The 27,533-nt window shown below is 47.7% G+C and overlaps 1 protein-coding gene across 1 annotated transcript in view; it reads right to left on the bottom strand.

Annotated features, from left to right (window-relative positions):
* The window catches only part of DMGDH (dimethylglycine dehydrogenase), a 530,714-nt gene that overhangs the window by 181,935 nt on the left and 321,246 nt on the right, over positions 1-27,533 (bottom strand). Inside the window, exon 10 of the mRNA XM_085632255.1 lies at positions 12,103-12,268. Coding sequence (XP_085488381.1) covers positions 12,103-12,268 — 166 coding nt within the window. The remainder of the gene's footprint in view (positions 1-12,102; positions 12,269-27,533) is intronic.

Raw genomic sequence — 27,533 nt, 5'->3', positions numbered from 1 at the left:
CCAAACCCAAATTTCGCGAGCGTCGCCCAAATATATGGCCATTCAAGTGTGTCAAATGCCATAGTGGCGTCCAAGGATGCCAAGATGGCCGGCTCCCGCATGAACAGGACACGTGCGAGCACCCCATGCAAACGCCGCAGGTTAAGCGCTGTGTTACGATGGGGAATAAAGCCGGACTGGTCCTGGTGGACCAAGTCACACACCACGCCGACTAGCCGATTGGCCAGAACCTTGGCGAGAATTTTGGGCTCCGCATTCAATAACGAAATGGGTCGATAGGATGTGACCCGGTCCCGTGGCCTCCCCTCCTTGTGGATAACCACGATGGTAGCCAGACGCTGGTCTAGCGGGAGGGAACCCACCGAGTGGGCCGCAAGGAACATAGCACGGAGATGCGGCGCCAGCGTATCCGGTCGCAGCTTATACAACTCGATGGGAAGACCATTAGGACCCATGGCCTTGCCGGAAGCGACCGAGCGTATGGCGAGGGCAATTTCTTCGGAGGTTGGAGCGGCGTCCAACAACACTCTGTCCTCCTCAGAAAGGGAAGGCAGCGCGATATCTCTGAGCAGGGCATGGGAATCCTCTTCAGAGCGGGAAGACACTGGGGAATATACCCCACGGAAATAGTCCGCGAAGCAGGAGACAATTTCCTCCGGTTCAGTGACACACACACCATTCATTTTCTCAATCAACGGGACAACACGACTCGCTCTCTCTTTTTTATCCAGCCACGCAATCAATTTACCAGCCTTATCACCCACATCATACAGTCTCCCCTGTTGCTCTCTACTGAGGCCCCTGGCCGCCTCCGTGACGAGGGCCTTATAGGCCGCTTGCTTGAGTTGGAGAACATGTAATTTATCCTCCGTCACCCCACGTTCTAGATCCCCCTCCAACTCGGTTATCTCAGCTTCAACACGGGTCACCTCCTCCCGCTCGCGCCTCCGGGAGTGGGAAATAAGGGACAGGGCTTCTCCTCGGAGTACTGTCTTGAACGCCTCCCACAGTGAGACCGCCGAAGACACAGACCCCACATTCTCGTCAAAATAGCGCTTAAGGGATTTAATCAGCTCTGCGCGAATGGTGGGGTCACGCAGGTACCAGGGATTGATCGGGGCCACTCTACCCTCTCCCCTCGGCAAAACATCAAAGTGCAACAAGAGCGGGGAGTGGTCCGAAATACCCCGTGCCAAATGGCGCACTTCTCCCACCCTCCCTACTAAGCCACTGGGACCAGGACATAATCTAGCCGTGAGAGACTACCATGGGCCCCTGAATGGAAGGTGTACTGTAGCTGCGTGGGATGTTTTAGACGCCAACAATCCACCAGCCCCAGGGTATCCAAGAGGCCAGATAACCACTCTTGGGCCCGGGGGAGATCCCTAGGGGGGTGACGATCCACAGTTCCGGAAACTACAGCATTAAAATCCCCCCCCACCACTAGAATCCCCTCCGGAAGGCCAAGGAGGAGGCGCCCCAGGTCCGCAAAGGTGGTCGTCTGCAGCCCCGGTGGGACATATACTGACACTAAAACGATCACTCTGCCCTCCAGTCTGCCCACCAAAACCGTGTAACGTCCCCTATCGTCATGGCGCACCTCATCAATCTCCAACGGGAGCGAGTTTTTAACCATAATGCCCACACCCCTTGAACCGGACGTGAAGTCCGCATGGGCCACAAGGCGGTAGCCCCGTCGATTCATAGCGCAAAAGGAGTTGCCAATGAGGTGCGTCTCCTGCAGAAAAACTATATCGGGCGAAGTTCGCTTCAAGAACTGCAGGACCACACCTCGTTTTATCCTGTCCCCCAGTCCATTAACATTCCAGGACAACAAACTCAGTCCCCTACCCCCCATCATAAACAGAAGTCATCACTCGTCCCCCAGAGAGCACTGTAGAGATAACACAAAGATATGTTTGCCTTGTGGTGGAAACGAACAACACCCCACCCCAACCCACCCATTCCAACAAAACTCCCCCCACCCTGCACCCCTGCATGAGCCCGGACAGCCCCCCCAACTTGCAGTGTGCCTGTCGCCCCTATAAAAGAAACTAGCTAGACCCCCTAGAGGAGGAAAGAGTACCCCTTCTAGACCCCACACAACCTCCATGGGAGGGGAATGTACAAAGACAGACGCTTGATCGAAAGTAGCATCGTATTCGTCCAGAGTGAGGCCCAATATTGACCCCTCAGTCCCGATCCAGTGGGCCGCCTCCTCCCGCCGCCCCCCCCCCCCCGCCATCTCGATCACGATCCCCAGACAGAGTGTCCAGCCAGTCCCCGGCCGCTTCGGGACGATCAAAAAAGTGCGTGCGACCATCCACCTCCACTCGCAGCTTGGCCGGGAAGAGCATGGCGTACTTTAAGTTCAGGTCCCGGAGTCGGCGTTTAACGCCGAGGAAGCTCAGTCTTTGCTTCTGGACCGCCTGGGTGAAATCAGGGTAAAAGTTCACCTCCATATTGTCCAACTTAACCGGCCCATGTAGTCTGGAAGCTTGCAGGATAGCGTCTCTGTCCCGAAAGTTAAAAATCTGGGCAATGAGAGGTCGCGGAGGGGCTCCGACCTTCGGCCTTCCCCCGGGAACCCTGTGGGCCCTCTCCACAGCAAAAAATTTACTCAGGCCCCGAGGCTGGAGATGGGTAGCAATCAGGTCCTCCACAAATAGATCCGCCGCCGCTTCCTCCCGTCCCTCGGGCACTCCGATGATGCGGACGTTATTCCTCCGGGCCCGACTCTCGGAATCCTCGAGGCGCCGATCCATAAGTGCGCTCGCCTGACTTAGCCGGCGTACCTCCAGTTGTAGTGCCGCTACCTCAGTCGTAAGGCCCGATGCGGTGTGGGCCAAAGAACCAACTCGATCGTTGGTCTTGGAAAGATCGGCCCTCACCAGGCCAACGTCTACAAGGACCGCATCGATCTTCTGTGCCAGGGTGTCGAACCGCTGGCCCACCGAGGCCTTCATCTCGGAAATGGCGCCCATGACGTCGTGGAGAGTCAGATCCGTGGGCAAGTCCGGGGCATCAGAAGGGCCCTCAGGGGACTTGTGCGGTCCGCCGGGAGATCCCCTCTGGAGGGTCCATGCTGTTGGCCGGATGGACGGTGCCACGTCGGGTCGACTTGGTCTTTGACCGATCCCCATCTTGTTTCGTGGCCATCGCCGCTGGTCCCACAATCGAACCAGCAACGCCGTATAGGGCAGGCAATCAGGGCCACGAGCTCCGGGGGGGGCCACCCCAGATCGGCGGGGTGGGCCACAGCAGGCAGGCAGGCCGGGTCCCCCAGCGAGGCCACACCAACACAAAAGGCTCCGCGATCTCACTTGCAGAAACGGCGAGAAAGCGAAAGCGAAAGTGCGGGGTACGCGACTCGCCAGGCCCGGCCCGCCGTTGTTGTTCACTTTGCCACTGGGTCACCCCCCAACGCAAATCCGGGGTTCGGCGAGAAGAAGGCCGCAAACCTCAATCGGTGCTCACTCCGGCACCCGAGGTCCAATTCGAGAACGGAAAACGGGTTCCACCTCAGCTCAGGCTCACCAACACAGTCCCCTCAATCGAGGCAGGATGAATTCAGGATAAATGTAGGAGATTGCGGAGGTCCTCGGGAGCCTCGCACCTACGCGGCCATCTTGGTTGCGCGCTAGGCTCCTCCTCGAAGAAACCAATATTAAACTCCAGGTCCTTACGGATAATTGGTCGCAGATGGAAACTAGGGTAACTTCGATTGAAAAATCTGTTCAGTCGTTTCAAGAGACATCATCTGTGGTCTCAAACCTAAAGTCTCAAGTCTCAGACCTTCAACAACAAGTGGAACAGTTGGAAAACAGGAATAGGCGCAATAACCTCCGTATTTATGGCCTGGTTGAGGGACTTGAGGGATCTGATCCAATCGCCTTCTTCAAGTCGTTTCTTCCCAAGCTTTTGCATCTGTCATCGGACAAGGCCCTTAACATCCAACGTGCTCACAGGCTGGGTCGACCACCTTCTTCTGCTTCTTCCCCACAGAGACCTAGAGGGGTCATTATTTACTTTTTGGAATACACTGACCTCTTGATGGTTCTAACGGCGGCTAAATCCTCTCCGAATTTAGCCTGGTCTGGCACGCCCTTGTTTTTCGCACAGGATTATGCTAAAGCCACAGCCACCCGTCGTAAGGTTTTTCTGAGCCTAAGAGCAGATCTGCGGGCGATGGGTGCGCGATATGGCTTGTATCACCCATGTCTATTTAAAGTTAGCTATAACAACAAGACTACAACCTATGAAGACCCAGTGCGCTTACAAAGTTTCATCAATGCGCACAAGTCGTCTGCCATGGATGCCTCCGGATCATCATCTTCTGCCCATGGTTGACTAATGCTTTCATAATCCTTAGATGGCTGTTGCATTTTATCCTGTACTTTTTCAGAGACTCTCTCTTAGTTGCAGTTCACTCGAATGTGTCTGATTTTCCAGAAGCTTACTTTGCTGGCCTGTTATTGTTTATGCATGAGGGTTGTCCCTTGTTTTCTTGTTAGTCATGGTTCCCGCATGATTTCCTGATTTGTTTCAATTCTTGTTCTCCTTTTTCGTCTTACAGGAATTTCTCCCCGTGTTTGATGATGTCTCTTGGTCCCTGCCTTGCTGCTCCTGGATGTGCTGCCCCACCCATGTGGCTCCTTCCCTCCTCCACCCTTCCTTCGTAGGTATGTTCTTTCTCTATTCCCTTATTTGTTTTCCTTGCGCATTTGATGGCTTTTCCCTTTATTCTTCCCTTCTTCCTCTTCTCTTGTTCGTATTCTTGTTCACATGTTTATATTTTAGCATGCTATCTTTGACTGAAATCTTTTGCTTATGTAAGAGTTACATTCCTTGTTCCCCCTGGTGCGCCTGTTCTTCAGTTTCTCATTTATCCTCTTCTTCTCTTCTTCCCCAGCATATCTACACTGGCTCTCTCTTTCTTCTTCTTTCTTTATGTCTTTTCTACGATACATGGGCTTTTCATTCTTTGGTCATGTTTTTTCACATTTTTTTTTTTTTTTTGTAGATAGGTTATTGTTATGTCCTTGAATATCTTGTCATGGAATGTGAAGGGTATTAACTCCCCGATCAAGCGTCAAAGAATTTTGTCACACCTAGCCAAATTGAATGTTGATATTGCATTCCTCCAAGAAACGCACTTAAATGATATAGAGTCAGTTAAGCTCAAGCGTCGATGGGTGGGTGAACTCTTTTACTCACAGGGTGATGGCAAACGGAATGGTGTAGCAATCCTTTGTCGCAAGTCTCTTTCATTTCAGGTTCTTACCCAAGAATCGGATATTTCGGGTCGTTGGGTTTATGCCAAGCTATCACTCAGAGGTGTTCCAATCTCCCTTCTTAATGTTTATGGCCCAACTACGGGTGAGCCCTTCTTTTGGGCTGATTTTTCTCCACTCCTAACTAAATTTATGGATCACAACTTTATTTTGGTGGGAGATTGTAATCAACCTCTGGATCCCTTTATTAATAGGAAATCCATGGCCCCCTATATTCCCAACAAGCCCCATAAGCTATTTAGCCATGCTATCTCGCAGCATAAGTTGGTGGACTCCTGGCGCCTTTGCAATCCCAAATTGCGGGAGTACACCTTCTACTCTCCCTGTCATCGCTCCCAGTCAAGACTTGATTATGTTTTTGTCTCCCATAACCTTGCTCAATCACTATTACATTCCGAGATAGGCCCGATATTGTTTTCGGATCACGCTCCCGTTCTCACGAGCGTTGATGTGTTCCCTAAGGTTAATGGTCCCAGAAGATGGAGATTTAATAATTCGCTCCTAACCGATCCCAAGTTTACGGCTAATTTCACTTCCTTTTTTGATGAATTTTTTCTGATTAACGATCATACCGATATCCCGGAACACACTATCTGGGATGCTTTTAAAGCGGCTGCACGTGACTTTATCATCAATTACGTTGCGAATAAACGCAGGGCTGCCAGATGGTCCACCAAACAGCTCCTTTTAAATATTAAGAAGTTGGAACACACATATTTTACCTCCCACTCTGAGGATAGCCTGACAGCCCTTGTTGCTGCAAAACTGAAATTTAATGAGAAATCTACGGAGGACGCTTCCCTATACTTGTTAAAATCTACTGCTAAATTTTATGGGAGTAGGAATAAAGCAGGTAAGCTCCTAGCTAACTATTTAAAGATTAAGCACAATAAGTTAAATATTGAATCTGTTTACGACTCTAATGACACCCTGAAGCATAAGGATGTTGATATTCTGGCTGCGTTCTCTCATTTTTATGAAACATTGTACACATCTGACACTCAACCCTCTCCCAACTCCCTTGCTCATTTTTTCTCCACCATTCACACGCCACCCACTTTTCCTCTTGATCTTCCCTCCTTAGAATCTGACATTACACAAAAGGAATTGCTCACTGCTTTGCAACACCTTAAACTTAATAAGGCTCCTGGCCCGACTGTTTTACCGTTGAATTCTATCTTCATTTTTCTAAGTTGTTGATCCCACGCTTGCATTCCCTTCTCCATACTTTTATTGCTCAAGGTGCTTCCTCAGGGACGTTCTCAGATGCTCATATCTGTTTAATACCTAAACCTGGGAAAGATGTACAATATTGCAAAAACTATAGGCCCATATCTTTAGTCAATATTGACTATAAACTTTTTGCTAAAGTACTGGCGGTCCGATTGGACCCCCTACTTCCTGATCTTCTCGGTGAAGAGCAATCCGGGTTTGTTAAGGGCCGACATATTACGGACAACACTAGACTTTTATTTAATATTCTATCGAAGTCTTCCCGCTGTCAACACTCACTTGCAGCGATTGCCCTTGACGCCGAAAAGGCGTTTGATCGAGTTGAGTGGCGATATCTTTTTCACACCCTTACTTGGTTTGGCTTTGGCCCTAAATTTATTTCTTTAGTTTCCCTGCTATACTCGCACCCTAGAGCTGCAGTAGTTGCCAATGGCCAAATTTCTTCTTATTTTAGTCTGGGTAGAGGCGTTCGTCAGGGTTGCCCCCTTTCCCCCTTTCTTTTCAACCTTGCTTTAGAACCCTTTTTATCCAGAATACGTCAAGACCCCGCTATCCATGGCTTTCAGGTTGCGGACCTCCATCTTAAACTTGCTGCTTATGCAGATGATATCTTACTTTTTCTTTCTAACCCCACGGAATCTGTCCCTGCCTTTCTGGATGAAGTTCGAAACTATTCCTCCCTCTCTGGGTATAGACTTAACAATGATAAATGTGAGATCCTACCCTTGACCAAATTTACTTTCAAGCAATAATTTTGTGACTCTCAATTTACTTGGTGCCCCACCCACATTAAATATCTGGGGTTATATATCACCCCCTCTATCCCTGACACTGTCTCTCTATGTTTGTCTAAATGCACACAAAAAAAACGGACCTTACTGCGAGGTGGCACCCCCTATACCTCTCCTGGTGGGGCCGTCTTGATACTATTAAAATGATGATTTCTCCCATCATTCTTTATACGCTATCCAATATTCCGGTATCTATTCCAATGAAGTTCTTTAAAAAGATTAACTCAACGCTATCTTCATTTTTGTGGAGCTCTAAAAAATCCAGAATGTCTCTTGCTAGACTTATTCGTCCCGCTTCTGAGGGTGGTGTTAACTTCCCTGATTTTCCTGCATACCAGAAGGCCTTTCTGCTACGTCAAGCCTCCCTCTGGTTACAAGATTTTACTGTTCCTTGCCCCTTGTGGATTAAGGTTGAACGTACTTTCCTTTCTCCATTTTCTTTTACAGAGTATCTTGCTTTTTCTCGTAAACCTTCTTTGATTCCCACTCTTATTCACAAATACACCCTTAAGCTCTTGCTGTCTGATGCCCCTGGCCCTCCCACGACTGTTGCTGATTTCCTCTCTTCCACGATTTGGCATAATAAATATCTTCTAATTGGAAATAAACCCTTCTACTGGAAATCATGGAGATCCCGAGGTTTGTTATGGATTTCGCAGCTCTTCTCTGATTCCATCTTTTTCTCTTTTTCTGATCTCAGTTCTTCCTTTGGCCTACCTCTATCTTTTGTCCCTAAATACTTATTACTTAAAAATACCGTTCTAGAGGTTTATGAGAGGCTCTCGGGTTCTTTTTCTCCTTCCCCTGTTCAACAAACCCACACTTTCCAACTCCACTCTCTTCTACGTACGATTCCCAAAGCATCCCTTATTTATAAATATCTTCACTCACACCAATCACTCAGACCTAAATCCAAGGTTGAGATTCAATGCGAGACTGATTTTGAAACAGAATGGCCGATATCTCTTTGGGATAAGATATGGGCAAAACTCCGTAAAACTTCCAGAGCAGCCTCCTTGACGCAATCCTTATTTTTTAATTACAACAGATTACTTCATACTCCTTCTACACTACACAAACGCTTTCCTGCTACCCCGGACACATGCTGGTCGTGTGGTTCCCCCAATGCTACCTTATTTCACATGATATTTCTCTGTAAATATGTGCATGACTTTTGGTTACAGGTGTGGGCTCAAGTCAATGTTATTTTTCATGCCTGTATTCCTTTTTCTCTCACTCATCTTTTCTTGGTTAGTTTATCCCCAGGTTGGGATAATGTAGATATGTATGTTCGCATTGTAGATTTGTTATTAGCTGTAGCCTTTCAGCAGATTACTGTTAATTGGAAAAATGCATCTAATATTTCTCTCAAAGGATGGTGGTACAATGTCTGTCACAACCAAAGACTCGATAATGCTTTTGTTTTTCCTGTTCAATTAGCAACTAAACGAGCAGAATTATGGCTCCCCCTTACATTGTATTTAGATAAATGTACTGCCCATTTATCTCGTCCAACGCCTGCTCAACAAGAGGTCTCTAAACCCCCATGATACCCTTTCCACATCCAAGATTTTCTAATATACTGTTTTTTCTCTTTTTCTCTTCTTTTTCAAATGCCCATGTTCAAATGTTCAAATGTTCAAATGACCATGATCATTGTTTTTATTGTATATTCTCTCTTACATGCTATATTCTGTTATTCCCCTTTTCCCCTTCTTCCCCACCTTCTCTCTCCCTTCCCTTTCCTAATTGATGTTATGTATTGATTTACTCTTTCATTGACTAATAAAATGTTATTGAACTTAAAAAAAAAAAGAAAGGCAGCCCCATAGCACGCTTTGCGAATCTACTGCTTATACTGGCTAAGCGCACAATCACCATGCGGTGGAAAAACACAAAAGCCCCTGGGGTGGCAGATGGGTACAATGAAGTGGTGAAGTGGGGCTAAGTGGAAAGTGAGGAATTAAAGAGGGAGGAGAGAAGAGGACTAAGGAAAATGCCAATATCACTGGAATGGAATGTGATGCTGGAAGAATTCATTGCGATAGAGGTTTAAATTTGTGCGTGTTACAACTGCTGACATAGATATATAGGAATGTTGAAGGGCATGGGATGTGATACAATACGGACTGTTAAGAGGACCCATTTACTGAGGCTTTGTCTTGCTGCTAACCGATAATTACGAGGCTGATGACTAACATGGATACATGCTTGAATATCAGAGTCGAGGGGAGGGGGTTATAGAGGAGTTGGGTCAGTTACTGTTCTTCTGGGGTTTTTGATGAACACATTAGGTTGATTAGGTTTTTATTGTAATGCTAGATCGATACGAGATCAAAAGCAATGCGTACTGATTAACCATGTCATGTATTGTACTACGAGCATCACAAATATTGTAATAGGCTGATGCACATTTCCATACAGTATAATGCGAGGATGGATATACATTTCTTGATGTGAAAGTATTGAAGCATGTGGTGGTCCGCATGTATGTACAACTGGAATAGGCATAAGCTGTACTGTACAGGAAAAATGAATAAAAAAACTGTTAAAAAAAGGATGAGTATCTTTTTTTAAAATAAAGGACTGAAACTCGAGTTATCCAATCCCTCTAGTAGCAGATGTTGATATTACCCTGATCAAACATACACGTTCTCTTGAACAAGGAATGATGAAAAAGTTTGGTAGTTCCTGAAGGGTTTCAAAACTAAAGTGCAGCACAGGAAAACACTCACCTCTCGTATTCTTGTGAAGTGTAAGTCAAGTCAAATTTAATTGCAATTAATTAAGACCATAAAATACAATTACTATTAAACCAAATGATCCTCCTTTACATACAAGTTATTTAACACGAGCAAAGCCACAATAATTGATATTAAACAATTAAACAAAATGGGATGATTATGCAATGGGAACATTGCAAGTAGTGACAGAGTCGGAAATATTCTAATTTAACAGGGAAATAAAAACATCAAAATGTGGACAGCTGTGCTAAGATAGTCTTAAGTAGCTGTTTGACATGTTAAAGTGAACCTGTGCGAATATTAATAATCCATAACGTAACGAGTATGACATGATTGCTTTTGTTAGACCCAAAACGATCACTGTTCATGGTAGAGTTATTCATACAATAAAAAGTAAATGTTCTCTTAAATAGCGGTGTACTTGTGTGAGAATGTCAAGGTGTGCTTTAGAAGATATTAAAAGTACTGAATCGGCTTGACTTGCAAGATAAATAAAGTGCAGAGGGGACACAGTCACACTGAAGCAGTCAAAAAACAGATGGATGGAATGCTTATAGTAATCTCAGCCACTGGTAATTACTCATAGCCGCATTCCAGTAATCATCGTTATTTTGCACACCATGCCACCTCCTTGGATTCACCCATATGCAAATCAGTCTTGACCCTGCTCCAATGGGAACAGTCCAGCCTGAACTGCCAGGCCAGGTCCTCCCTCAACCAGAACACAAGCAACCCATGACCGATTCCGTCCTTTTTAGGGCTCATCAGTTGGGTATAGCTGGGTTCCATGGGCACAGAGTGCATGGGACAGGTCGCCAGAGCCGACTGGCCGTAGCGGGCATCAGGCGTTTCCCGGGAGGCTGCAAGGGTGGGGGCCAGTTTTCCAGTGGCGGGGGACAGTTTTGTTACTGAGGCCGTTTTTGAAGAGGTGCTGCAATATCGGCCCCCGGTAACAAAAGTTGCAGTGCTTGACACTTGCCCCCCAGTGGGCTGGTCTAACAAAATTGCCAGGGCCACTTTGGGCTCCCAGTCCGGCCCTGCAGGTAGATATCCCGCCACACTGACATAGTTATTGGAACATACAGATCTCTGCAGGGGGTGATCATCTACTCAGCGCTAATACTGGACATGTACCTGTAGCATGCAGGTTGAAAGGTTTAAATAGGTGCTGATGAACTAGTTCATGACAGGGTCAGCATGGAGGTGCACTATAAGAGTGATGTGAATGTGTCGGTGCTGTGATATGGGGTACGGGTGTACTGTGATAGTTCTTTTGATCTGTATTTCTGGGGGTCAAACACGCACAGTGGGCCAGAACAGCTGTGTTTTGTAGAAGCTCTTGACTGCGAAGTACTATTAGACCAGGAACCAATGCAAACCGGAAGCATGCTTTAAATCAAGATAAGGTGCCCTGGGCAGGCTATAAGGGTGAATAGTGTATTTTGTTGGTAAAATATACTGAGGTAAATAAAAAAAGCCATACACTCATAACGAAACCTTTATTTTTAATCACTGGTGTAAGGTGCATCGGAAGGGAAATGAGCTATAAATGTTAATTTTGCTTTTCTTTATAATAAAACATCTTGGCGGAACCCCGCGCGCCCAACGAGCGCTGGAACACGAGATAACATCAGCAGTTAAAAAACACTCGTACCACAAGTACAGATGCTCAAACAGAATCGACACACATGCCTCGTCCACGCACCACGTGCTGTTCCTTGGAGGGAGGCAACAGGGTGCGCAGCAGCCGGTTCACTCATCTCACAGAACTGGGCATCAGGCCCTTCCAGGCTTAGAGCCATATTCGAGCATATGACAGTGGCGCAATCATTGTTGACTGTGAAAATGTAATCAGAAGGCAAGAAAATCCGCCGGAAAAACTGTGTGTGACTGTGAGGCAGAGGCGAGTCTGGAGTGGGGCGGAAGAGGGCGGAAGTCGTGATAAAGTCCAATCCTGTTCAGCCTGGATGACCTGGCGTTATTGGGGATGGTGGGCTGAAATCACGCCATGGTCACAGTCTCATGTACCCAGTGCCTTACCTTGGGAATGACGTTTGCGAGCAGATGGTCCAGCAGGTTCACTGAATCCTTGCCTTGGACGTTAATCTTGCCAAAGGGCGTCAGGTCGATCACGCCCACCTTTTCCATGACTTGCTTATATTCACGGCCAACTGGCTCAAACCAGTTTGTTCGCCGAAAACTGGGTCTGTAACAGAATGATATTGCACATTTAAAGGGGTTTCAAACAATGCACAGGCAACACAGTAAGGCTGCGATTAACCAACACTACAAATTAGAGTCAAGCACTTTTTACTACTCTTATAGCTGGTGAGACATCAGTTTTATTCCGTGTTTACATTCTTTCACTAGTTACATTTTCCAGCAGTTGATCTGAGCTTATAATCATCAGCATAGAGGGAGAGAGAGTGAGTGAGTGAGTGAGTGTGTGTGTGTGTGTGTGTGTGTGTGTGTGTGTGTGTGTGTGTGTGTGAGAGAGAGAGAGAGAGAGAGAGAGAGTGTGAGAGAGTGAGTGTGAGTGCATGTGAGTGTGTGTGTGTGTGTGTGTGTGTGTGTTTGTTTATGCGTTTGTTTTAGAGCAACTGGCAGCCACGACGTCCTTGCTTGGTATCAATTACAGTCAATTCCTGTGAGGAAGGCATTATCATACAGTCATTGACCACTTAAAAGGTTTGGGTTCTGGAAGCCAAAGAAGATCAAGTAAAATATATACTTAAGTAACTGAAGGTTAGTTCCATTCATTACCGCGCCATGAGAGGTACTCTACCTGTTTTAATTACTTTTTGGCACTCCACGCGGCACCCCTATACACTTACCTGCTCCCTGCTGACGAGAGACAACTACCTCGAAACACGTGTCCAGGGATGGCTAATGCGACACATACTTTTCTATACACACCGTGGCATAGGCGTACTCGCCGTCGCCACTACATTGACCACAGTTCCTTGGGGCAACTTGTGGAGTGACGAGCAGAGTGCGACCAACTGTATTTGATTTATTTACGGCTCCCTTGAGCCAACGGGCTGACGAGCCTTGGACCTGCACCTGCGCGCCATGAGAGGTACTCTACCTGTTTTAATTACTTTTTGGCAGTCCACGCGGCACCCCTATACACTTACCTGCTCCCTGCTGACGAGAGGCAACTACCTCGAAACACGTGTCCAGGGATGGCTAATGCGACACATACTTTTCTATACACACCGTGGCATAGGCGTACTCACCGTCGCCACTACATTGACCACAGTTCCTTGGGGCAACTTGCTGGTGTGACGAGCAGAGTGCGACCAACTGTATTTGATCCATTCATTACCCATCAGCTAAACCTCTGAAGCCCTAACTGCTAAGGCCCTTTACAGTGATGAAAACAATCTATTAAGTATTAATAATCTATATACAAACCCTAACCCTGAAATTTCAGTGAAAAGGACATTTCGCATTTGCGAGATTGACAATGCCATCATAAAAATAATACCAAAACTAGCCTTCCTGAGAATATAATTGCACTACACAATGACTTCTGGCCAAAAATACAAGTAGGAGACACCATGGTGCTCACATTTTTAAAGCAAACGAACAACGTTAAGAAGTTGGAAAGACTCAACTTTTCGGACAAACTTGTACTTGAAAAAGTTTGCAAAGCTATAAACCTGCAATTCTTAACCTGTGGTCCGTGGACCCCTGACGGTCCAACCAGTCAAACCAATTACAGCAGTATAATGCGGATTAAAAATGAAAATACAAAAAAAAGTTACAAGATATTTGGTTGACTAAACAAATTCTATGAACATGTTGACAGGTACTAAGCAAACATTACACCCCAGCAAGTGGCACCCCTGTAAAATAAATGGGTGAAACTTCAATGAAGGGGTAGACCAAATCATATATTTTAATAATCAGTCATTAATGGTGGTCTTCCCCACCAAGTAAAAAAACATATATGGTTTCCTGGTCTTAAAAACACACATGTAGACCCAGACTGTGTACTCGACAATACAAGATGTCCATTCTAGTAAATAAAACTAACACGGGAAAATGTTAAAAAACATTATTTACTGAGAGATTATCTGTCTGCTTTCAAACTTTGGACAAGTTGTTTGCGCGCATCAGGAATGAAATCTGCGCTTCTCAATGATCACGTTTTTTATGGGAAAGCTGGTAACCAACATGATCAATATATCTACTATGATGAAGTCAATTAAACACATTTCTAAGATGCGGAAATGTTTTGAAGTGAAATTGATGATTGGAACAAAATAATGATGGCGGAATCTAAAAAGGGAGGGTCTCCAGCACTGAAGTTGGAGTGGATGCCGTGAGGGTGCACCCAGTGCCATCTTCACGCATGGGCATGCTGGGCAGTTGCTCTGGGGGCCCACGAGCATATGGGCCCCATTTAATGTCAAAACACTGATTTTGTTGGAGGTACCAATAATTATATGTTTATTTTATCAATAATTTACATTTTTATTCCTGTGAGTGGTTGTGTAGTAAACTACGAGTAGCGCTATGAAAAAATTAAATGTTTGTCAAAAAGGTGAGTGGTAGTGAGGGAATTCACGGAGAAGTAAAAGGGGGAATGGGCGCCAAAAAAGACTGTTGCACAGTGTGTGACCAGTGCTAGGGCCAGCTCTGGCTGGGAGCGCTAGGCCCTTCCTCCCCGAAGTTCGGGTCTAGTTGCGCCTCTGCCTACACACAACACTGAATCTACGTATGTGATGGAGGCAGGGACGGATTGGCAATAGGGCAATCGGGCATTGAGCCGGTGTCTGTGCCCTCTGTGGGCCGTTTTGTTTTCCTTTCGCAGCCCACAGAGGGCACTGAGACAGGGAGAGCAAAGCAGCATCGCTGGGGGGCATGTGATATGGCCCTAGGGCGATGATCAGCTGTGGTCTTTCCTTGAACCCTGCCCTGCCAAACAAATCGCCCTGATGGTGGGCTGGGGATAAGATGAAGGCGAGAATCGAGCTCCTGGGGGCCAGGTGTTGCTCAGGCCATTCCAATATTCTCACCTCGGCCCCCCTGGGGCCAATGAAGCCCAGAAACTGTGTTTTTGTCTGACACCTCAGCACATGGGCCTTCTCATTCAGGGCACGGAGGGCGAGGAAGGATGGGTTTGTGCTGGGGCCTTGCTGTGGGGGACAGGTGAGGTTGTGGACTTGGGCCATCTTCCCTTCAGCCCCCACCTCTATGGACGTCCATGTTTTATGCGTAATCCCCTCCACTGCCTGGCCGTTGCCCAGAAGCAATGGAGGGCTGGGAAGAGGTTGAGTAATTTAGTAAGGGAAGGGGCCTGGCTGTTCAATTGCTCAGGCTGTAGGCCTAAGAACAAAATCCTCCCACTTCCATGCCTTGCGTGTGCATAGGCATATGTGGCCTGCAGGTCAGAGTTGCAGAGAGGGGGGGGGGTGAGGTTGAAGCCTGGCATCTGCTCTGAACATCCTGTGATTCTGGGCAAATCACTTCCTCACCTAGGCCCTTAAATAAAATAAAAATCTGATCTTGTGTAGTGTAAGTGGTGCTCATGAATAGCACTCAAATAACTGCTCACACAAGATTAAGCTGTCAAAATGAAGAACTACAATAAAAAAACAAGCATTGGCAATGCCACTAGGTCTAGCATTTGCAAGAGATAGAGTTTTTGGTGTTGTAAATGACAATGGGCCTCATGTAGGTAGCCAAATACCGGTCGGTAACGGCCGATTTTCGGTAATTATACCGTTACCGACCGGTATTTTGGCTTTTGAGATGTAGGGGGAGAATTTCTGTATTCGGAATTTACCGATTCGGTAAAATTACCGATTCGGTAATTTTACCGATTCGGTAATTTTACCGATTCGGTAAATTCCGAATACAGAAATGAGATGTAGGGGGACTGTGTGGTGTGTGTGGGGATTTGTTATTTACCACCAACTAATAGTTGGTGGTAAATGACGAATATGTGTGTAAATGCAATATTTTGCCCGTAGATGTGTGCAATGTGGCAGACACACATGCCCTCAGGGCATGTATGTGTGCCACATGTGCACACATGGCCGAATCAGGGGTGCAACAGGGTGTCAATGTGACACCCTGCCACCCTTGCATGTGCTCCCCCATTACCGAATCGGTATTTACCGATTCGGTAATGAGGCATACCTTCCCATCAATGGGAAGGTATGCCTCATTACCGAATCGGTAAATACCGATTGGGTAATTACCGAATTTTTCCGAATCGGTAATATTTACCGACCAATTACCTACATAGCATTTACCACTTCATAAATACCGAATCGGTATGATTCAGTATTTATGAAGTGGTAAATGCCAGCCCACCTACATAAGGCCCAATGTGTTTTACCCATGTGTTATGGAGTGGAGTGGAGATATGTGATGTTGAGAGGAATTATGTGAGTTGAATTGGAATTGTTAGTTGGGGAATTGTGTGGAGTAGAATTATGTGGCATGGTGTGCAGTGGAATTATGTTGATCGTTACTATGTGGCTTTGGGTGTACTGGAATTATGTAGAGTGGGATTGTGTGTCATGGAGTGTAAATTCATGGAGTGTAATTATGTGGAATGGTCTTTTGTGGTATTTAGTGATATGTCGAGCAGTTTAATTATGTGATGTGTTAAATGTTGTGGCATGATGTAGTATTGTGTGGTGTGGATTGGATGTATGTGTTGTATTGTGTAAATGTGTTGTTGAGTTGATTTATGTGGTGTGTTGCTGAATTGTGTGGAATGATAATGTGTGGAGTGGAACTGTGTGACACTGAATTAAATTATGCTGATTATAATTAAAATAATAAGAATAAGAATACATTCATAAAGTGCAACAGCTACCTGAAACAGATGTGTCCTGGCGTTGACGCTGTCAAGCAAGAGAGATAGGATGTAGGGAGTCTAGCAAACTGAGGTACGCACAGCAGATTGTGAGTTCGTGTTTTTGTTCATAGGGGCGAATACGTTTCCTTATGTAACTGGGACAGATGCCTCTCAGAGCCCAGAAAGCTACCGTCAGGGCCTTGAATTCTATCCGTTTTGCTACCGGCAGCCAGTGAAGCGGATTGATGTGCGGAGAGATGTGTTGTCTAAAAGGTACTCTTCTGATTAATCTCGCAGCCGCATTTTGCACCATCTGCAATCTCTTAATGAGATATGCAGGCAGCCCCAGGTAGAGACTATTTGCATAGTCCAACCTTAAAGTCACTGTTGCATGGACAACGGTTCTGCGGCAACTCTCTGGTAGTAAGTGTAGAAATTTTCTCAGACTTCTCATTATGCCAAAATAAGAGGATGCAATGAAACATACTTGGGTTGAGAAAGTCAGGTCGGACTCCCATTTTACACCCATGTTTTTCGCCGTGGCTGAGTGGCAGGGTAGAGACCCATTTCCTCCGGCCACCACAATCCAGCCGCCTGTGGGGGTGCCTTGCCAGAATATAGGACCTCGGTTTTCTCTGCGTTAAGCTTTATTTTATTGTTATTCATCTAGCTGGATATGTCCCTCAGACATCCCCTAAATCTGGCGAAGGAGGTGGCAGATTGGTCCTTGAAGGAGAATACCATCTGGGTGTCGTCCGAATAAGAAATAGTTTTTATTCCCCATTTCGCAATGAGCGAGAAGAGTGGAGCCAAATAAAGGTTGAAGAGTAAAGGGCTCAATGCTGATCACTGTGGTACCCCACACAGTAAAGGTTTGGCTTCTGACTTAAAAGGGTGAAGAGTGACCCTTTGTGTGTGGTCACTAAAATAAGACTGTATCCAGGCCATCCCCTCCAATCCCGCACATTTAAGCCTGGCCGGTAGTATTGGGTGGTCGACCGTATCAAAGGCGGCGGACAAGTCCAGTAGCACTAGCATGGCTGAGGCTCCACTGTCCACCACCATTCTTATAGACTCTGCCCCCTCCAGCAGAGCTGTCTCTGCGCTGAAGCCCACTCGGAATCCGGACTGCGTTTCATGCAAAATGCCACGTCTGTCAATGAAATTGGTAAGTTGTTGTTGAACCAATTTTTCCAGCATCTTAGCAGGTGCTGGGAGAAGAGAGATCAGGCAGTAGTTGTTAAATTCGCCTGCATCAGCATTGGGCTTCTTCAAGAGAGGTTGAAGCATAGCATGTTTCCACGACTCCGGGAAGAAGCCTGTGGTAAGTGAGCTGTTCCATAGGTGGTTCAGGGTGGGATTAATAATGTGAGCGAGTGCTCCCACAGTTTAGGGGGGCAAGGATCTTCTGGGGACCCCTATTTGCATTTCAGAATCTCTGCTAAGGATTCCAGTAATGAGATGGAGGGAAATTCTGAAAAGGAAACCTCCCCATTGTGGGTTTCAACAGCTTCAGATTCGGCAGTTTCCATTCTAGAAGTGAAGGCATCATATACCTTCCATATTTTTTCCTCAAAGAAATCCGACAGATTTGCAAACGGTGATGGTGGTATCTTACTTTCAAGTGCTAATTGCTCAGTAAAGGAGCTAACTATCCTTAAAAATCCTTTGCAGGAGTTTTCCGCTGTGTTGATTTGATTCACAAAGTAGTCTCTTCTAGCAACCCTTATTGCCTTGTGAAGTTGTTTTAGAGCTTCCTTGTAAGTCATTTTAGCGAAAGGACAATATTCTTTCCTCCAGAGGTGTTCTTTTTGTTTGTGTTAGAACTGGGAGTCTCAAGTTGGCAGAGGTAGGTACCTTTGACCAAGTAGGGGCCCTTGCTTCTAGTCAGGGAAAGGGGGGTACACTCCTGGATAACCCCTGCTCACTCCGTGGTAGCTTGGCACGAGCAGACAGGCTGATCTCAGAGGCAGTGTGTAAAGCATTTGTGAACACAGAGTAATGCAGTGAAAACACTACAAATGCACACCACACCAGTTTAGAAAAATAAGTAATCTTTACTAGGCTTAACACAAGACCAAACAAAAAAAATCCACAATACTGTAATAAAAATAAGTCTTTTAAATGGTAGAAATAGCTTAGTTCAATGTAGATGGTAAAAGCGACACTTTACTCCCAAAGTACCTTGGATGCGTCACGCAATACAAACAAAAGGGTCGCAGGGAAGGTGATGCATCGGTTGCTTGCTTCGGGGGAGGTGATGCGTTGGTTCCTTACTGCAGCGCAGGGGAGGTGATGCGTCGGTTCCTTACTGGAGAGGAGGTGATGCGTTGGTTTCTTACTGTGTTCCGGTGACGATGCGACAAGATGGCGCCTTGATCCGATGCGACGATCCGGTGCGACAAAATGGCGTATTTGATGCGATGCGAAAATGTGGATGTGATGCATGCACGCCAGACGGCCGCGCGGCGAGATCAAAGAACTTTGGAGCTGCGATAGGCCCTGCAACACGCTTCTCTGGTGATGCGACGGCGACCTCTGTGGCGGCGACACGCTTCTCTGGTGATGTGACGCGCTTTGGCGGTGATGCGACATGCTTTGGCGGTGATGAGACAGCGAACAGCAGTGACAGCGACACGCTTCTTCGGCGATGCAACGGCAACTGCTGCTGCGGCGGCGACACGCTTCTCCTTGTGGCGTGGCACTTCCAGTGACACGCAGTTTTCTCAGAGGGCCCAAACAACAGTAGGCACCTTTCTGCAGGTAGAATTCCCAGAAAGGGAATTCAGGGGAGCTGGTGGTGAAGTCTTGTATCCCTGAGACTTCAGGCAGGAGGCAAGCACACTTAAAGCTCTTGGAGATTCTTCTTCAAGATGATGAAAGTTCACAAAGTTCCTTTTCTCCTTTCCTTGGCAAATAAGTAACTACTGCAGGCCAACCCCAGAAAATAGCACAGCACGGGGGCAGTCTACTCCTTCAGCTTCTTTGGTTCTTCTCCTTGGCAAAGGGTTCGTCTTGATTCCCAGAAGTGAACTTAAGTTCTGGGGTTTGGGCCCAAATATGTATACTACAAAATCCTTTGTCCTCTGAAGGCAGAGGGTGTCTGTGCCCAGCCAAAACCAGTTCTGTCTTCCTGGGTGCAGCTTCCTGGCAGGAGGTGAAGACAGCATTGTTTCAGAGCAGACCTGGCCCAGGTAGCTTAAAGGAAATCTCCTCCCCTACTCTCAATTCTATGAGGGCTCAGGTCAGTGAAATGAAATCTCCGCCCCCTATTCAATGCAGGGCCTATTCAGCCCAGCCCTGACCCATCAGACTGCTGGAGCCAAGGCCCTCTCCAGCCCCCTGTCACTCACAAACCAGACATGAAATACACAACCCTAGCAGAGACATGCCGGATGGTTAGGCAAGAAAATACCTACTTTCTAAAAGTGGTATTTTCAAACATAGAATGTAAAAATCCTCCTCACTAAAAGATGTGTATTATCATTCTGAATTCAGGCATACTAAACTCGAATTTCTACCTAGTTCCTAGGTCAGTTAGGATTATAAGATCTTCTAATCAAACGGCCCACTCTGGCCTATGGGAACAGATAGCCTTGCAATAGTTAAAAACTAAATTGGCTGTAATTCACTATTAGGACATGCCACACACATCAGGGCATGTCCTACCTTTTACGTACAATACACCCTGCCCTTGGGCCTATCTTAGGGGTGACTAATATGTAGAAAAGGGAAGGTGTAGGGACTGGCAAGTGTCTGCACTTGCCAAGTCGACATGGCAGTCCCAGACTGCACACAGGCTCTGCAATGCCAGGCCTGAGCCATATTTTAAAAGCTGCTCTGTGGGTGGCATAATCAATGCTGCAAGCCCACCAGCAGCATTTGATTTACAGGCCCTGGGCACTCATGCTGCACTGTGCTAGGGTCTGACAAGTAAATAAAATAAGCCAATCATGGAGTCACTAATACAATAGGTAGCCCTTTCGCACTGAATAGCAGAGGCAAAGTGCCCACAGCAAAAGGCTAGCAAAAACACAAGAGGCAAGAGCAAACAATGGAAGGAAGACCCATGCCAGTGGTGCCAGGTCTAACACGTGTCCCCTCCAGCTGAAATGTGGGGAGAACTACCCACCCCTTGGGAGTTCTCTTCACTAAGGCGGAAAAATCTGGACAGACCATCAGCATTGGGGTGTTCTGTACCAGGGCGGTGTTCCACCGTGAAGTCCATCCCCTGTAGGGAAATGGACCACCTCAACAGCTTTGGATTCTCACCCCTCGTCTGCATCAACCATCTGAGGGGCCTGTGGTCTGTCTGAACCCGGAAGTGAGTCCCAAACAAGTATGGTCTCAATTTCTTCAGCGTCCAGACCACAGTAAATGCCACACGCTAAATTGCACTCCACCTCTGTTCCTGTGGAAGTAACCTCCTACTGATGAAGGCTATGGGTTTTTTAGGTCCTCCTCATTTATCTGTTAAAGAACAGCCCCTACACCATGCTCTGAAGCGTCTGTCTGTACAATGAACTCTTTAGAAAAGTTGGGCGCCTGACGCACGGGCGCCATGCACATGGCGGTCTTCAGGGCAACATAAGCTTTCTGACAGGTGTCAGTCCAGTTCACTTTCTTGGGCTGCTTCCTGGAAGTCAGCTCCGTCAAGGGTGCAACAATGCTGCCATAAACCTTGACACTCCTCCTGTAGTACCCAGTGAGTCCTAAAAAGGCTCTCACCTCTCTCTGGGTCTTGGGGGGGGTTCCCAAGCCAGGATGGTCTCAGTCTTCGGCTGTAGGGGTGCCACCTGGCCGCTCCCAACCTGGTGTCCCAAGTACACCACAGAACCCTGCCCGATCTGGTACTTACTCACCTTGATCGTGAGGCCTGCCCTCCGCAGCGCCATCAACACTTCCCAGAGGTGGCGCAGATGTTCTTCCCAACTGGCACTGAACATTGCAATGTCATCCAGGTAGGCGGCACTGAAATCTTCCAGTCCAGCCAACACCTGGTTGACCAACCTCTGAAAGGTGTCAGGGGCATTCTTCATCCCAAAGGGCATAACCCGGAATTGGTAGTGCCCATATGGTGTGGAGAATGCAGACCTCTCTTTTACGCCATCAGTTAAGGCGATCTGCCAGTACCCAGAGGTCAAATCAAACGTGCTGAGGTACCGGGCAGCCCCCAACCAATCAATGAGCTCATCAGCTCTGGGGATGGAGTGCGCGTCAGTCCTGGTGACTGAATTGAGTCCTCAGTAGTCCACACAGAACCGGCGTTCGGGGGTGGCACCAGACACGGAAGCCTTTGGGACCAAGACCACTGGGCTGGCCCAAGGGCTGTTAGAGGACTCAATCACCCCCAACGCAAACATCTTGGAGACCTCCTCCTTGATGCAAGCTCTTACCCTGTCAGTCACTCTGTACGTTTTGTGCTTGACAGGAGGACTGTCCCCAGTGTCCACACCATGGACACTCCAATCAGTGATACTGGGAGTCAGGGAGAACAGATCAGAAATCAGTCCCAACAATTGGCGACAATCATCCTGCTGCTCAGGGGTCAAGGTGGAAGAGAGGTTTACACCATCCACTGACCCATCTTGCTCTTTCGCAGACAGGAGGTCAGGAAGAGGCTCAGTCTCCTCCTCCATTCCATCATCTGTCGCTAGGAGCATGCCCACTTTGGACCTCTCCAAGTGAGGCTTCAGGCGGTTGACATGTAGAACCCTCAAAGGGTTCCTAGGAGACCGCAAGCCACCAAGTAGGTGACATCGCTCTTGCGCTCCACCACCTCAAATGGTCCGGTCCACTTATCCTGGAGCGCACAAGGCTCCACAGGGGCCATGACCCACACTTTCTGGCCAGGCTGAAGCTCGATCAGAGTGTCATTCTGATCGTACCACCGCTTCATATTTTCCTGGCTGTCTTCCAGATTCGCCTGAGCGAGTTGCCTGAAACTCCGAGTTTGGTTTCTGATGGCCAGCATGTAGCTATAAACATTCTGGGGAGATTTCCTGGGAGCTTTCTCCCAGCCTTCCTTTACCAAACTCAGAGGTCCTCTTACAGGGTGACCATACAACAGTTCAAAGGGGCTGAACCCTAAGGACTTCTGTGGCACCTCTCTGTAAGCAAAGAGAAGGCATGGCAAGAGGATGTACCACTTACACCTCATGGGTTCTTCAAGACCCATAATCATGCCTTTTAAGGTCTGGTTGAGTCTCTTAACCAGCTCATTACCTTGGGGGTGGTAATAAGTGGTGAACTTATAGGTTACACCACACTCCTGCCACAGGGACTTCATATATTTGGATATGAAGTTGGTAATACAGTCTGACACCACCTCTATGGGGAACTCCACACTGGTCAAAATTCCCATCAAGGCACGACCCACCACGGGGGCCATCACCGACCGGAGAGGGATGGCTTCCGGGTGGCATGGTCCACCAAGACCAGGATGAACCTGTTGCCCATGGCTGTCTTGGGATACAGAGGCCCCACAATGTCAATGCCCACCCTTTCAAAGGGGGTGCTGACCACAGGGAAAGGCTGGAGAGGAGCCTTGTGCTTCCTCCCACTCTTAAACATCCCTGGCAAGTCTGACAGGTCCTACAATGAGTATCTGTACTCTTGCGAATTTGGGGCCAATAAAAGTGGGTGACAAGCCTTTCAAAGGGCTTGTCCTGCCCCAAATGTCCTGCACAATAGCACATCATGAGCTAGCCCCAGTAGGAAGGCTCTAAAGCGCTGGGGTACCACCAGCATATGGGCTGACCCAGGCTCAGCAACCTTAGGCTCGCTGTACAGGAGTTCATTCTCCCAGTAGATCCAGTGTGATCCAGACTGATCACCTGCTGCCTGGTTTATGGCCTGTTGCCGCAAACCCACAAGAGAGGGGCACCTTTCCTGCTCCTCACGGAACTCTTCCCTGGAGGGTCCTCCTTCTTGCTGCCAATGGGTCAGCTCAGGCCGGTCCCCCAGTTCAGCTACCTGTTCCCCTGTAGGTTCCAGGGCATCCCCCTAAAGGTCTGCCTCCTCCTGGACCGTGGGAACTGTGGGGGCTGGTTTCCCGCGCCCCGGCCTCTTCTCTTTAAGACAGGCACCTGGGACACTTTTTCAGGGTCCAGGTCCTCTTGAACACCCTTACTGGCTGCCATTGACCGATTGGTCACACACGCCCACTCTGGCAAACCCAACATCTCCAAATGAGCTCTTCACTCCACCTTAGCCCAAGGGGAGTTCTCTAAATTGTTTCCCAACAGTCAACAGGCCTGGCTGACCTCACAGCTACTTGAAAGGTACCTGAGACCCCAACCCCACTCAAATGGAACCTGGGCCACCATGCAGTGGCTCTCTGTGTTGTCAGCGGCAACGACAGGGTAAAATGCATTGGGGATCACCTGCTCTTCAGACACCAGCCGACAACTGGCAGCTGTCATACTGACTCCGGTGTCTCTAAGAGCCTCCACTATATGGCCATTGATTGATGGTCACCCACTGCCTTTATTTTTTTGTTTCATCAGGCAGCTGGGTCCTAGGGACCACCTCACAGTCTCCTAAAGAGACTAGGGACATTTCTGCGGGACCCCACCCACCTTGGGCACCCACCTCCTCACCCAGGGCTACACTAGCCATCTGCCGGGGCGGTGCACCTGTGGGTGCTGTTTTTGCTCTCAGGGGGCACTCAGGATCATAGAAACAGTGGCGCACCTCACCACACTTAAAACATGTCGGGGTCCCTTCTGAACAGGTTTACCTGTCGGGCCCCCTGGCTTCTTCTCAGGGGGAGGCTGGGAAACCTTCCCTTGGGGATTACTTTGGGGCCCTTTCTGGAACTCCCTCTGTTTAACCTTGTCCCCCCCCCCACTCTTCTACTGGGAACCCTGCCCACCTTTGGCAGAGATTCCCACATGACCCTTGTGGACCCGGGTACTAACCCAGCGGTCCGCCTCCTCAGCAAGCTTCCTAGGGATAGTCAGCTTGCTATCAATAAGGTGCTGGTGTAGCTCTGGAAAACAATTATTGGACAAGTGCTCCCATGCAATCAAATTATAGAGCGCTTCATAATCATTCACTTTGCTACCCTTCACCCAACCATCCAATGCTCTGCCAAAGAAAGAAAAATATTCTATTCATGTGCTTGACTCCAGTTTCTTACAATTCCTAAACCTTTATATATAAAGCTCTGGGGTCAACCCATACCTGGTCATTAAGGCTTCCTTCATGGGCACATAGGAATTCTGATCCTCAGAGTTCTACCAAAAAATGTATGTGGTCACGTTATGGTCTGCAGTCACTAGTAGTGTACACCAATCACTGTATATGAGTCACAAATGCAAGTCCAAATCCCACGGCTGCCACCAATGTTAGAACTGGGGGTCTCTAGTTGACAGAGGTAGGTACCTTTGGCCAAGTAGGGGTCCTTGCTTCTAGTCAGGGAAAGGGGGGTACACTCCTGGATAACCCCTGCTCACTCCCTTGGTAGCTTGGCACGAGCAGACAGGCTTATCTCAGAGGCAGTGTGTAAAGCACTTGTGAACACATACAGTAATACAGTGAAAACACTACAAATGGACACCACACCAGTTTAGAAAAAAAAGTAATGTTTACTAGGCTTAACACAAGACGAAACAACAAAAATCCACAATACTGTAATAAAAATAATTCTTTTAAATGGTAGAAATAGCTTAGTTCAATGTAGATGGTAAAAGCCACACTTTACTCTCAAAGTACCTTGGATGCGTCACGCAAGACAAACAAAAGGGTCACAGGGAAGGTGATGCGTCGGTTCCTTGCTTCGGGGGAGGTGATGCGTCTGTTTCTTACTGGAGTGCAGGAGAGGTGATGCGTTTGTTCCTTACCGGAGAGGAGGTGATGCGTTGGTTTCTTACTGCGTTCCGGTTACGATGCGACAAGATGGCGCCTCATTGCGATGCGACGATCTGGTACAATGCGACAAAATGGCATCTTTGATGCAATGCGACAACGTGGATGCGATGCGTGCACGCCAGACGGCCGTGACAGGCCCTCAACACGCTTCGGCGGTGATGCGACAGCGACCTCTGCGGTAGAGACACGCTTCTCCAGTGATGCGACGCGCTTCGGCGGTGATGCAACGGCGAACAGCTGCGATGGCGACATGCTCTTCGGCGATGCGACGTCAACTGTTGCGGCGGCGACACGCTTCTCCTCGTTGCCTTGCGCTTCCAACTCCCAGCGACACTGAGTCTTTTCAGAGGGCACAAACAACAGTAGGCACCTTTCTGTAGGTATAATTCCCAGCAACAGAATTCAGGGGAGCTGGTGTTGAAGTCTTGTATCCCTGAGACTTCAGGCAGGAGGCAAGCACACTTCAAGCGCTAGGAGATTCTTCTTCAAGATGATGAAAGTTCACAAAGTTCCTTTTCCCCTTTACTTCGCAAATAATTAACCACTGCAGGCGAACCCCAGAAAATAGCACAGCACAGGGGCAGTCTCCTCCTACAACTTCTTTGGTTATTCTCCTTGGCAAAGGGTTCATCTTGATTCCCAGAAGTTATCAAAAGTTCTGGGTTCTGGTACTGCAAAATCCTTTGTCCTCTGAAGGCAAGGGTGTCTGTGCCCAGCCAAAACCAGTTCTGTCCTCCTGGGTGCAGCTTCCTGGCAGGAGGTGGAGACAGCATTGTTTGAGAGCAGACCTGGCCCAGGTAGCTGAAAGGAAATCTCCTCCCCCAACTCTCTATTCTATGAGGGCTCAGGTCAGTGAAAGGAAATCTCCGCCCCCTACTTTCTATTCAATGTAGTTTGCGTATTGTAGTGACTTCTGCTCAATGAAGTTACAAAGATCTATAGTAAGGCTGAGAGGGCAGCTAGGGGGTCTGTAGATCAATAGTCCAGCGAGAGAGGATGTGGATTCAGTCTTTATACAGAAATGTAATCCTTCAATAAGTCCAAATTCTGTATTTCTGTAAAAGAGATCTCACAGGAGTCTCTCACTATGATGGCTACCCCTCCCCCTCTTTTATTTCGCTATCTGTTTGCGCAACATACTTTCAAACCTGGTGGGATGCTAGAGCTAGAACCAGTCTAGACTCCTCTTTTAGCCAGGTTTCGGTCATGAACATCATCTCCCAGTCATTTATCCGATAGAAATATCCCTATTTCTTCTGCATGTTTGAGCAGAGACATGCAGTTAACAAGCCAGGCTCTTATTCTATCTCCTGGGTTCATTAACACAGAGTTTAGTGGGGTAGCTCTGGTGTTTCCGCATATTCCCTCTGAATGCCCTATGACAACATTACAATTTTTGCATAAGTATGGGAGTATGGCATTCGCTAGGTCGATAGCAGGACCATCTGGGCACGCTGTCTTCCTCAAATTCAAAAGGGAGTCACGTTTCTGGAAGATGGTATTACCAGTATTGCGGGGGGCTGCCGGCTGGAGCAGGCCGCGGTCCGGACGCCGTTGAGCGCAGATGAGCTTGCCTTTGGATCACCAACGGCACGTCCGTGCACACATGTACCTTAAGTGTGCTGTCACCGGAAATGAGGCAAGCCTGGGGGGAGGAGCCATGTCCCTCCGCACAAACAGCTAGAATAGCCGCGTCAGACCGGGGACCGGAGAAAAGTGCAATGTGCCAGGTATCGCAAACAATTATTACAGTTTTTAAACGAGTCTAAAACCA

The sequence above is a fragment of the Triturus cristatus genome, chromosome 2_1 (assembly GCF_964204655.1).
Source record: "Triturus cristatus chromosome 2_1, aTriCri1.1, whole genome shotgun sequence".
Classification (NCBI taxonomy): Eukaryota; Metazoa; Chordata; class Amphibia; order Caudata; family Salamandridae; genus Triturus; species Triturus cristatus.
Note: the sequence above shows the minus strand (reverse complement) of the source record. Positions and strands in the feature narration are given on the sequence as shown.